Below are 13011 nucleotides of genomic sequence, written 5' to 3' on the forward strand. Positions count from 1 at the left end.
CCTAACTCTATTGTCCAAGCCCAACCCTAGTTGGGAAAATGGGCCATACATGGGCCGGGTTCGGTTAGCAGCCCTTGTCTTTCTACGAATTAGATCCGATATCATTGCACGTAGCCCTATCTCCGTTTAATCACCATCATCCAAAGGTGGACGGACGGTAGATGATTGAACGATACATAGATAGCATTATTCACTTGCGAAGGCGGCGGAAGAGACTTCGATCTCTCTCTCTTTTCTCCTACGACTCAACTCCTCGTCTCGCTAGGCATAGCGAGAGAGTGAGAGCCCGAGATGGCCGTTCCTGGAGGACGCAACGGGTTGATGGAGGAAGACGATGGGTTGGAGGAGGAGCTATTCGATGACGATGGAGAGGCGCCTCCCCACCTCCGGCCCCTTGCCGACGCCGCACATCTCGGAGATGTCGACGCCCTTCGCGCCGCCCTCGGTACACTATCTTGTTGCTTTCCTCCCTGTTGGTGTAAAAAAAGAAAAACAATTGAACTTGTTCTCTAGTAATTGTTGCTGGTAAAAAGTGGATGATAGAGTAGGGGCAGAATCAAATGTCAAGATAAAGGTGGTCGCTTTCCTTGATTTAGGCTGGATATGACTTCTTCAGATTAGATAGAATTGGCAGGAATGATCACTGTGGTAAATCTTCCTCTAAGCAATTTATCGTGATTTGTATAGTAGGATACACTATAGGGTGTAGGGTGGTTGTTGTTGCTTGCTTGAGAGACCATCCACTTCGTAGTTACTATCAACTTGGTGGTTTCTTTCTATAATGTGTTATGATTTACTATGAGATGAAAAGTTAGACTTGAATGGCTAGTTGGAAAGTGGAGTCTGGATTTACTGAATGCACAGTAGCAGCATAATGTAAAAATTTAGACTTGAAGTTGCATTTGCTTTTCAATGTATTTAAGTGAGAGTATCAAGACTTGCATGAAACTGTAGTACTAGTTAGTTTACAAGTTGCAATTGTAATTGGGTTGCCTAGTTCTTGGTAAATTGATGAATTATTCATTTCATCTCATTGTTATATGACGAAAAGTGTCCTTGTCTGGTGTAGAAAGACCTAGCAATTCTTTTTTCGGAGTCATGTACTATATTCTGCACCCGCAATTTTACTAGGTCTCAGCAGGTGTACCAAATGCATGTTTACTAACTCTTTCATTCCCCTGAATGAACTTTGTGAAATTGGTTCAAATTATTTTCTTCTTTTGCAGTTCTTTAATGCCCTGAAATTTGTCTCTGAACTGGAATTCTAAGTCCTTATTTTCATTCTTTTAATATCATTATCTTTCTCTTGCACGTGTAATGCAGATAACTATAATGGAAGCATTGATGATCCAGTTGAAGACGGTGATACTGTCCTTCACTTGTCTTGTCTATATGGCCATCTTCCATGCGTCCAGGTTGGCGTGCAAGTCTGATTGCTTTGTTAGTTTTGATATGTTATTGATTAATCACAATTACAACACTAATGGTGCCTTATTTGGTCAGCTACTATTGGAACGTGGAGCTAGCTTAGAATCTAAAGATGAGGAAGGTGCAATTCCTCTTCATGATGCTTGTGCTGGAGGTAGGTATGAATAGTAAATTGTAAGCTAATAAAGATATTGTTCCTGGAGAGTAAGAGAAATAATGTAGTAGCATATGGTTTAATTTTTATTTCTGAAATTTGATGATTTGTGCAATTATGCAGGTTTTTCTGAAATAGTCCAATATATTCTCAATTTTGGTAATAATCCTGATGGTCTCCTGCGAATGCTCGATACTATTGATATTGAAGGAGATACTGTAAATTTGCTTGAAACCTAAATATTTCCTTTTATTCACAATTTTGTTATTGAGAAAGCATGGTCATAATACTTTTTGCTGTCATGCATACAGCCTCTTCATCATGCAGCCAGAGGAGAACATGCGGGTGTTGCAAGGCTGTTGCTCGCAGCTGGAGCTTCTCCTAAGAAGACAAATGCTTATGGGAAGGTTCATACAAGAGATTCTTACTGTTTTAATCTATTGACAAATTTTCACTTTTATATCCATTCGAAGCTTACAGCTTCTTCTCTTACGACCTTGACAGACTCCTGCTGAGCTTGCAGATCCAGATACCGAAGTTTTTACCATTTTAAGTGCAGCAGCTATGGCAGATGCCCCAGTTGTGACTGGATAATTCTACTGCAAAGCCTTGTTAAAACCGATGGGGACAGTAGCTCCTTTGTCGAGGAAGTAGCACTTCTACCATGAGATTGAACTTACTGCCGAAAATGGTTTGACGAGGTGATGCATAATGGTCCAGAGACTAAATTTTCCTTTATTTATTCTTGTCTTACACTTTACAGCAATATAGTAGTTGGATTAAGACACGCTTGCACATCATTATGACCCATATGATGCTTGTAAGTCACATTATTGCTTATGTTTCTTCAAAGGTTATGAAGTGGAGTAAACAGGCAATTTCATCCTTTCTATCTTGTATGTCAAAACTTTTGTCATATGTTGCCTATTCCAAGCACAACTGAGGATCAGAACTCAGAAGTTACGGGCTTGCGTTTTCTTAGGGCAGTATATTGATGCTATTGTTGTCATAAAAGATATCCTAGCTGAGAGCAAACAATAAATTTCCAATAGCTTGACTAATCAATCTTATAGATATCCTAAGTTCCACATCCGGCCTTCTTCACATACTGATCTAGACTAAGGAAATGGATAATGAGTGTAGAGTAGAGTAGAGCTGCATTTATGGGGTTGGAGTAGCTCTGAGGTCACCATCCTTAGAAGAAGCTAGGGGTTTGGATACCAATTGTCTTTGTTTTTGTTACGTCACCAACTCCAACTAGTATTAGTTCCAACTTCCAAGTGGTGCTTCAACAACCACCACATCACTCACTACCTGCCATTCCACACTCTTTCCAGTCCCACTGGTAATCCACACTCTAAAATCTCCATGTATCATTCTTTGTGGTCTTCACTTGTTTCTCTTCTTATCACACTATTCTATCCCACTCTACCCATCTCTGTCAGCTGATAATGTTGGAATACCAAATAGAATTACTCACCATTCAAGCAATTGATTATGCTCACCATGAATAGGGCCACCATTGGAAGTAGGATTTGACATTGAACAGCGAGTTATAAACCGAAAGGTAGGCGAACCCCTTCGGTGTCCCAACCATCGAGATACCAATCAAGAAACTAAGACAAGGGAATCTCACTCTTAAACGAAGTAAGACTTGACAAAAATATCTAAACACAATTGAACTACATACATACATATCTGAATCATGAGATGTATGCCTATTATTATATTACCATGAGCTGACACATGGGATGCCATAGAGTAGAGCTGCCCTTAGATCAAGGGAGTGAGTGGTTGTCCATTAACAAAGCCATTAGGTTTAAATAACAGGGATAAGAGTTGGCATTGACGCCCCCCCCCAACTCCCGCTATTCAAAACCACTGCAAAGTTAACGCCAACTTGGAGAAACAAAACAAAGCTGGAAAACGATTTGGATGGCCCAAATAGTGAATAATTGTTACTGCAAAGTTCTCTGGATTTATGCTTCTCAACAAGCAACTATGTGACAGAAGCTTAGATGCTTCAAATTCTCTCATATTCGAAAGAAATAATTCAAGTAATAGGCCAGAAAGGGTGTGGAGAGTAATTGATACCTTCCTTTCTAACACCACTTGATAGTGGCAGCACTCTGTTTCACCTTTCGTGCCTCACACAACTAAATTAAAAAAAAAAAAAAAGGGAAGAAAGAGAACAATTAGTTAAGCCAAGAATCTACTCTCTTCACTCCACTTCTCTTCGATCTACCATTCATTGACTTGCCCAAGAGTTGTAAAAAGAACAGCCCAATTGAGGGAAGACATGAACAAAAGAGCTAAACTCATTGTACATTACTATTACTAATTTAGTAGCTGTCATATCCAACTCAATCCAATCATAGAGCACACAACATGGAGGTTGGATTGCTTTCTTTTGGGTGGCACGTTTAGTGACCAACCCAGTAGTGCACTACATTACCTAAAATCATTAAGCTATCAATACCAACTTTAGGTAGTACTCTTCTGTAACCGAATTATCCAAGTCAATGAGTGAATACAAGTATATTTCTCCTGCTATTAGATTCCATTACTACTTCTTATTATATGCTAAGAGGAAGATGATTTTTAATTTATATAGCAGTGGTGAGGAGGACCGCATTTTTCGTGAGTCCAAAGCTTGTACTTCCCGGTAACACCCTCCACCACACCAAGAATCCCTTCTTCTATTATAATATATCCAGTCATATTTTGTCACGTAAGCTAGACGTAGTAAATTCCTACAAATTTGAGGTTGAGGGGATCCGTGCCCCTTCTCCTTTTCCTCCCCCTCTTACTCATCTCGTTTTCTCCCCTCACATTATTACCGAGCCACCCCACCTCTCTTTCTTACTCCCTTTTTACCTCTTAATGGGAGATGAAACACGTGCCGTTGCATTTTTACGAATTTTTCTCCACCTCTTTCCAGAGAGTAACTAAATTAACAATCATCAAATCTCTCTCTCTCTCTTTTCCTCTCCTCTCTGTTATTAGTGTATTATTGTTTTACTTGTGAATGGGTGGTGTTGGGCAAAAGCCAACTCCTCCTTCAACAAACCTTAGCTATGTAACAAGTGGAAACAACTCCCCTCCTTTGGCATTTCCGTTAGTCCTTCCACTCTGTCCCTTCCTTTGGTTCTTTCCTCCACTCCCCCTCTCTTCACTCCACACCTCTCCTATGCCCACCTAATTCCTCATTATTTTAAGCCCGTCCAACCTCCCCTCTATCTCCTCTTCTCCTCATACCTATATATGCAAAACCTTTTGGACTCTTAATTCTCGCAGGGGTATTGGAAGTGGCAGAGTGGCCTTGCTTGTCGTAATCTCTGTGCTATTGAAAGAAGCTTAGGAAACAAGAAAAAAAGGAAAAGGAAAGAAGAGATGGAGATACAAGAAGAAACCATGACCTCCAACAATTACAGCAGCAACAACAGCGACTCGCCCAACGTCGCCGTGGCGATCGTCAAGGGGAAGCGCACCAAGCGCCAGCGAGTCCATTCTCCGCCGTCAGCCGCCGTCGCCGACTCCTCGTCGGCGTCCTCCGCAGAGGAAGCCACCGGGTGCATCACGGAAGAGGAGGAAGACATGGCCAATTGCCTCATCCTACTCGCCCAGGGCCGAGCCCGCGACGCCGGGCCGAAGCCCGAGGCCGCGGCAGAAGACGCTGGCTCTCGGAAGCCGGACTACGTCTACGAGTGCAAGACATGCAGCAAGTGCTTCCCATCTTTCCAGGCGCTCGGCGGGCACCGCGCCAGCCACCGGAAGCCGAAGCCGCCGGCGACCGAAGAGAAGAAAGCGATAGAAGATGGAGATATATTGCCTATAAGTATGAATTCTTTCATGAAGCCAATGACTCTAAGTAACACTCAGAGCAATACCAAGACGAGAGTCCACGAATGTTCGATATGCGGATCGGAGTTCAGTTCCGGACAGGCGCTCGGTGGCCACATGAGGCGGCACCGGCCGCTCGTCGTCACCGCCACCGCCGAGACCCAAGAAGCTTATAAAGAAAGGAACCTCCTGTCGTTGGATCTCAACCTCCCGGCGCCCGTTGACGACGAGCGCGTGGAGAGACCACCGCCGTCGGCCTTCGCCTTTTCCGATAAGCGGCCGTTGGTAGATTGCCATTACTGAAGACTAATGGAAGCTAAGCTATCCATTAATTGATCCATTCTCTTTTTCTCTTCATATTTTTCTGTTTTTTTTTCTTCTTCTTTTTAATTCTTATTCAAACAAATTTGGGATTAATGTGGAATATTGTGAATTGCCTGTGTCTTTTACTAGTTATTATTGGTTGATGATTCTTTAAGTCTCACTGAGTTCACGTAAAGGGTCTGATACCATTAACCAATACCAACCCTCTCTCTCTCTCTCTCTCTCTCTCTCTCTCTCTCTCTCTCTCTTTAAGAGTATTTAAGAGTTAGCTTGGTTTGGTTTCTCCAGCACCAAGAAAAGGGCCATCCCTGCCCTGAGATTGTTTCGTTTGTAAGACAACTCTAGAGCGTTGTGCCAAAAGGAATAAAAGTTGGAGTAGACAACGAGGCAAGTCAGTTAACAACCTTAGGCCCCAAAGGGGCAAGGGGGGTCTTATTAAAGACTAAAACCATCACACCTCACTGCTCTCCTGTATAGCTTGACAAGTCTCAATTTGGATTAACTGCAGCCACGTGGTCTACCGCAGTTGGGTAGGCTGCACAGGAACTCTTCTTCGAATTTAACCACACTATTTATTACCTCTAAATTTGTCCTTTATCCTCCAAATAAACACTTATTTTAATTCATTTCTTTTCTTGATATATAATACTTCCTCCTTTCCATGTCAACCTTTCAGATAAACATAAGAAATGAGGGAAAAACAAACATAAGTGATATACATCTTAATTTCATGAGTTGTCAAACACCTAAAACAGAGACTAGTAGCTGGGGGGGGGGACCCTTTCTAGCTATCGTGCCCAATCTCGTGTACTTCCATGGAAACGTACATGTACATCAGCAACGTGCCTTCAGTTCAGTTGGCCCACAAGCATCGTGACAATTTCGTCATTGGATCACCAACAAGCTCAAATATAATAGTGTGATCAGGGTGGACTCATGACTTAAGGCCTATTTATATTCAGAGTTAAAAGTGCACGTCTTGGAGTAGTGAGGGTGTTTGGCAGTGCCACATGGAGGCTGGATGCCTATCTTTCTTTCTTTCTTTCTTAATCCCATCCACTCCTACCACTCCTATCATTGAGAAATATTGTAGTGTGTACTTCCTTTTGGTTTACACTATATGTCTTTCTCGAGTGGTGGGCTCTTACTAACAGTCACCTACTAGTGGATGGTATAACCTTGTAGAGTGCTTCATACTCTCAGCAGACCTCCGAGCTTCACTTCTACTATCATTAAAGTGGAGTGCTAAAGTTTTTGGAGGCCTACAGTGAGGTGAGTTCTCCTTTTTTTTTTTGCCCTTTACTTTCCTTTATGATGTCACTCCACTTTAATTTTCTTTTAGCATAGGACTGGACCTTACTGAGAACTACCGTCTGGGTTAAGTTTAACCAACTAACTAAATTGTTTAAATTATTAGCTAATAGACCGAAAGTTTCTGGCCCCTCACAATAGTCATTGCTATCACTACAATTTGCACGGTTTAATCATTTGTATATTAATTGTTGGGGGTCGGAGAATTATTCTCTAATCTTTATCTGTATCCATGATATTGGAGAAAGAACTAATATTGCAGCAAGTGTTCGCCAAGGTTGGAACATGTGGTGTATGATCTGGTATTCTGCATAGATGAACAAAAAGTTTAATTTCACTTCGAAGGAAGGACAATCCTTAGATTTTTGCAAGAATAATTTACTACGGAATTGGAGAATTTTAAAAAAAATATCTGAATATCTATAATCATAAGGAGAAGCAACTACCATCAGAAACAATCCATCTGGGCATCCAGCGTTTCTCATTGCAATCTGATATTTGAATTCTTTATACCAACTAAATTTCTGGCTGAATCAAGATGTCAACAGAAATTTCTTAGGGTCAACATTTTAAGCTCTCATTAGCTCAAACCACTGCATGGCAAAATTCATTGCTTCAAGGTAGATAGCATCAATATAGGGAAACAAATGGAAAGTGGTAAGAACTAGATGATTATTAGTGCTTCTCTATTTTCGAATACAATATAATATAGGAATGGAAGTTAATGCATATACTATGCGGAAGAAAGTTTATTCCCCTTCAAATGATATTTCTCAAGACACGTCCTCACCTTTCCGTGCATTGCCCCTCTACCTTCCAGGGGACCTGCTCGTCCCAGTCTCACTTCAAAATACTCGCAAATGCTTTTAACAGTAGTTCAGGTTAAGAAACAATTTATGTAGGATCCCAGCATATATACTGTTTTCTATATTTTACCTTAGAAATATAAATGATAAAGTTAAGATTATTTACATCTCAATTATAGATCACATGTTGTGATGATGAGATCATTGCAAGTATTTGCATGATCACCTTATAATTTGTTTAATTATGTGGTGATACATTTTTTTCTTCTAGTTTTCTAAGTGTTTAGATATATTTTTTTTTATAATTTTCTACTAATTTTAATATTTGTAGAGAATTTTCTTGCAATTTTTATATATTAAAAAAGATAAAAAATGAATCATAGTAGGCTCAGTTGCAACTGATCGAAAAGCCAAAAGGTTATTTTTTCTATGGAAGATTGAAATCGAAATTTTGTACCATGATTTTTTGTTGATACATATTTATCTCTTATCATGTTGACAATAAAGTTATTCTGATGCACAAATATTTTTGTTGTTAAGAAGGTCACCATTGCTTCCTTTTCAACGTGTGCTTTTGTAGGAGATAGCTATGGCTGTGATTTCTATTGGGGCATTTGTGAGTTTTGGGAAAAAGTACTTGTCACTTCTATTATTTTGTCAATTGTTGGTATAATTTAGCAATGGGTTCGGAATATCATCATTCTTTCTTAAAACAAAGTTGGTTAGCTACCTAGTTTTCTGAAAATATAATTTTTGTTATCGAACCTTCGAATGCTTAAAATATAGTCATCGGTAACAAATCTGTTTAATATTACTGCAATACAACCATATAAAATATCTCGACTATGTACAACCCTATAACAAATAAATCCAACATAGTAAGAAGTAAGAACTTGTCCCAAAAGGCCACCATAGCAGCATCATTACAAGGAAGACAACATAACTTGTCCCAAAAGGCCACCATATTTTGACATCCAGTTAATTAAAATAGATGTTATGATGGTGCATATGAGCTCTAGGAAAAACGATTTCATAAGTTTTATAAACTAAAAACTGATTTTTATATTATATTTTATATGTGTAAATACAGTTTTTTTTCTAGATACATGAAGCCAAACGGCTCCTTGGTGATTACAAAATACAAATTTCATCGTCTAATAGAATTCAATGAAAAAAATAAATAAACTACTATACAGTGTAAAGATGAAAGAAACCCTGTACACTTTCAAGAAGAGGGTAAGAAGAAACTACAGAAACAATACAGATGTCAATCGTGCCGTGCTTCTTTAGCATTTCATCAGTCTTAGGGTCTTAATCGTTTAAGTTCTGCATTAGCTCAAACCACTGCATGGAAGGATTAAACAATCAAGATTCATCCCTCAAAATGGGTGAGCATCAATATAGAGAAAAAAATTTGGAAATTAAGGACTGGATTGTTACCTGTCTCAGTAGATCAGCTAGGGTACGGGGAAGTGCTTCGATATTCTCCAATACAATATAATATGGGAACGGAAATGAATTCATATACTTTGTGAAAGAAAGTTTGTCCCCTTCAAATGATGCTTCCTGAACACAACAAAATTCATATTGTTGGATCTACTAATATGACACCGGATAACTAGTCAAGTAACGTCTACAGAACTGAAAAATACAAACCATTAGGTCCATGATAGATTCCCGAGGACTATCTAGAAGTATAAATGCAATCATTCTCTTCCTATTCAGCAGATCCCTGACACAACGCCTCAAATTTTCCTAGATTTTGGAAATGCTTTATTTGTTAGAATCTAAAACATAGAAGTGTTAAGTCTAGACTCCAGAAATCAGACCATTTACAGGAAACAGAGTGGAGATACCTTCTCATGAAACCTTCCATCAGCTATTATCAGTATAAGCTGGTGAAGCGGGTTCTGCCCTGACGGCATGCGAGAATTTGCCACGGCAGTGTCAAGCAAGTTGTTCAGGTATTTCAACAGATCAACCACTGGTTCATCCGCTATGGTATTGTCTTGCTTGAATGACAAACTAGAGATCATCTGTTGCAAATACAAGATAGATTGGGTCAATGAAACAAAAATCAGCTTCATCAAACCAATCATTCAAAAATGGCATTTACCTTCACCCCAGCTTCTCCAGTAAAAGGTTCATCAAAATCATGAAGTAATTTTATTTTCCCTTTCTCTCCAAAACTTGCAACCGCAAATTGTCCAACTTCAAGCTGTGACATTGCTCTGCAAACTGTTACTAATGCTTCAACAGCAATTTTCCCGCAATGGCTTTCAGACATGCTGCGGGAATCATCCACAGCTACGACAACTTGGTAATCCCTCTTGTTAGGTTTAGTCCGCCTCAGCCATATCTTATCTTTACGGAAATGGCTAGCAATGTATGGAATAACCTGATAATGGATTTTAGGAGAAGAAAATAAAATTTAGTCATGAAGATGCAGAATAAACTATTTGCAAATGAAAGTAATCTTACCTTCTTCATATTTATTCGTTTTCCAGTTCTATAATCTCCTTGAAGCTTGCTAGCCAGTGTCGGTTCCATGACAAGACGCAACTGCTCAGCTAATTCGTGAGACAATCGTGTTGTCACCAGTTCATAGGTTTTCCAGTCTAAAGTAGCTTGCTGCTTTTCTACATCAGATATTTCAATACCCAGGGAACGAGACAATTCTTTGTTGTTAATCAGGTTGTCATCAGGAAGTATTTTGTCATCCATGAATGATCTTTTAAATGAGACAATATCTCCTGATCGGTTGTTGAAATCATTCTGCTGCAATTCTTCAATTGATGAGCCAGAGTCTACTGTTCTTTCCAGAAATTCCTCATCAACTTCAGCTCTAGGATTCAAAGGTTGGATAGCCTTAAGAAGAGATCCTTCAGTATTCTCTGTCATATCTATTTTATCAACCTCTTCTTTTCTGCTGATATGACCATCATCTGTATCAGGTTTATTGCTATCAATATTGTTTCTGATCTGGTCAGATGTTGCAGCTCCAAGTGCTTGTGAGGTTCCCTTTTCTGCCTCAGACACATACCTGAACTCATCCACATTCTTATCATCAATGCCATCAAGAGCCTCTGCTTGGAGGTCTTCAGGATCAAGAGATACTTTAGCTCTTTCTTTCCACTCCTCCATTGCATCCCCAATGCTCCTTAATGGATTTGTCTGTTTTATTTGCAAAGATGAAGTATCGCTTTGTAAAGCTTGAGATTCTGATAGATTAGAAGATAATCTAGAACCATTGCTTGCTGGCAAGGATATTTCCAACTCAGGTACTTCACTTGAGAAATTAATGGAAGGAGCAGCTGCACTGCTTATATCGCTGCTATTGGCCCAGTTCGCCTCTGGTTCCATGTTTGAATCCACTCCATGACGATCAGTTGTTGGCATACTATTTCTTCGATGCTCGAATGACCCAATATTCCCAGACTCGTGCTTCTCTTTACTAGAGTCCATGTTTGTGTCCTCAATGCCTTCTCCTGTGTTCGTCGTGTCATTGTCCTCATCTATTTGCATTACGTTTTCTTCATCTGTATGATTAGGCGGAATTGATTCTTCATCCATCTTTTCATCATCAGACCCAGTAGCATCTGGATCAGCTTCATCCACCATATCAAAATCTTCAGTTTCATCCATATTAACATCTTCAAAATCCTTTTCCTCCTCACAAAATTTGACTCCTGTTGGGTCTTCAAATGCAGTACTCTTGTCCAGCCCCACATCATCAGTGCTCTGGTCTTCATCAGCAGTTGTTTCATTGTCCACTTTGGTACTCTCATCATTTTCATCATTGTCCATCTCTGCTGTTTCTTCGGCTAGAAGAGCATCATCATCCTTAGCTCTGACCTCCCTACTACCTGGATCAGTTTCTTTGACCGATGGGCCTGATTCATACTTCTCATCAGAGTTTTGGGTATCGCCTTCTTCATCCTTATCCCAAGCCTTCTCATCAACTACCTGATTGTCAACTCCAGCTTCTCCCATTTGAGACTCCAACTTGATATCATCTTCATCTCCAGAAACATCATCTCCAGAATCCTCACTGACACTAAACATATCACCAGAAAAATCTTCATCCATTTCTATTCCTCTATCTTTTCCATTAGGCAATTGATCTGATTTATCCAGTCCATCCTGCTGAAAGCATAAATACAAGACAGATTAGCATGCTAGAAGCAAATTTGCAACAGAAGTGCAAATAGGTGCATCAAAGTTTTACTTTTTCAGGACATCCAATTAGCTGTGATTCATCATCTATCAGATCGCTCACATCATTTATGCCTTCACCCTGACCCATACCAGTTCCAGTCGCATCTTGTGTTCCACCAGAAGAATTAGTTTCTATTGGTTCCTCAACAGAGCCAAAACCTTCAGAAAGAAGTAAAGCAAAAACTTGCACAAGAGCATGGGTCATTTCAGCTGTCTGCAATCATGAAGAAGAGTCTGTTCAGCCTAAGTTTGCAAAAGTTTCCAACAGGAAAGATAAAAAATAAATCGAGTTCAGAAACTCGTACTGCTCTATGTGCAAGCAAAAATTCGGATAGGACATGCTCGGCATAGGTCAAGAGAAGGTTCAGCAATGCATGAAAATTCTCTAGTTGTGTCTCTATAAGAGAGCATGCTTCTGGTTTCTTATTTGCGCTACTGTCCACCAGTTGGCGCTGTAAAACCAAATCCATGAGATAAGAGAACAATTTGGAAATAACAGTAAATGAAAGTAAATATAAATAACCTGAAGGTTCAAGGATTAAGAATATACCACCATAACAGCTGTTGTGTGAATATTAGTACATATATTGTCTATCTGTAAGTTCTCCATATATGACTGCAAAAGATCATTCCAAAGAGGCAAATTCTTGGATCTTAATTCTTGAGCACAACCATCACCTTTACTGAGCACACCCAGCTTCCCGAAAACATCCACCATAACTTTCTTCGTTTTCTCAAAAGTTTCAGCATATAGAGTTTCAGGCTTTTCTGCAGGTGGAGAATCCTGTTGATGTTGGTTGTTTTCCTTAACTTCAGTATGAAAATCCTCAATTATCACTTGTCCCTACAAAAAGTTGTTCATATCCATAGAGTTACACTGAACAGAACATCTAAAGATAGATATGGACAAATTTTTTGCAAATTTAG

The 13011-nt window shown here is 39.6% G+C and overlaps 3 protein-coding genes across 9 annotated transcripts in view; 2 read left to right on the top strand and 1 right to left on the bottom strand.

Annotated features, from left to right (window-relative positions):
* Window positions 1–152: 152 nt before the first annotated feature.
* Window positions 153–2472, top strand: LOC140799143 (uncharacterized). The gene is made up of 6 exons (XM_073153301.1): window positions 153–445; window positions 1324–1415; window positions 1504–1582; window positions 1706–1800; window positions 1894–1989; window positions 2087–2472. The coding sequence occupies exons 1-6, from the start codon at window positions 292–294 to the stop codon at window positions 2174–2176; spliced, it is 606 nt and encodes a 201-aa protein (XP_073009402.1). The 5' UTR covers window positions 153–291; the 3' UTR covers window positions 2177–2472.
* A 2132-nt stretch (window positions 2473–4604) lies between these two features.
* LOC140799011 (zinc finger protein ZAT5-like) lies at window positions 4605–5903 on the top strand. Its single transcript, XM_073153107.1, has one exon. It carries the CDS (start codon window positions 4976–4978, stop codon window positions 5726–5728), a length of 753 nt encoding a protein of 250 aa, XP_073009208.1. The 5' UTR covers window positions 4605–4975; the 3' UTR covers window positions 5729–5903.
* A 3000-nt stretch (window positions 5904–8903) lies between these two features.
* LOC140798571 (midasin) overlaps window positions 8904–13011 on the bottom strand; it is a 45058-nt gene continuing 40950 nt past the window's right edge. For 5 of the 7 annotated variants that reach the window (XM_073152443.1, XM_073152446.1, XM_073152442.1 and 2 more), the window contains exons 70-78: window positions 12635–12928; window positions 12390–12536; window positions 12095–12298; window positions 10348–12012; window positions 9983–10264; window positions 9723–9902; window positions 9523–9621; window positions 9307–9432; window positions 8904–9210 (exon numbers count right to left, since the gene is read on the bottom strand). In XM_073152443.1, the coding sequence (XP_073008544.1) occupies window positions 9178–9210; window positions 9307–9432; window positions 9523–9621; window positions 9723–9902; window positions 9983–10264; window positions 10348–12012; window positions 12095–12298; window positions 12390–12536; window positions 12635–12928 (3030 nt within the window). In that variant the 3' untranslated portion in view covers window positions 8904–9177. The remainder of the gene's footprint in view (window positions 9211–9306; window positions 9433–9522; window positions 9622–9722; window positions 9903–9982; window positions 10265–10347; window positions 12013–12094; window positions 12299–12389; window positions 12537–12634; window positions 12929–13011) is intronic. The other 2 variants (XM_073152448.1, XM_073152444.1) reach the window with 1 other exon arrangement.

The sequence above is a fragment of the Typha latifolia genome, chromosome 12 (assembly GCF_019914945.1).
Source record: "Typha latifolia isolate L0001 chromosome 12, TyphaL0001v2, whole genome shotgun sequence".
NCBI classification, from domain to species: Eukaryota; Viridiplantae; Streptophyta; class Magnoliopsida; order Poales; family Typhaceae; genus Typha; species Typha latifolia.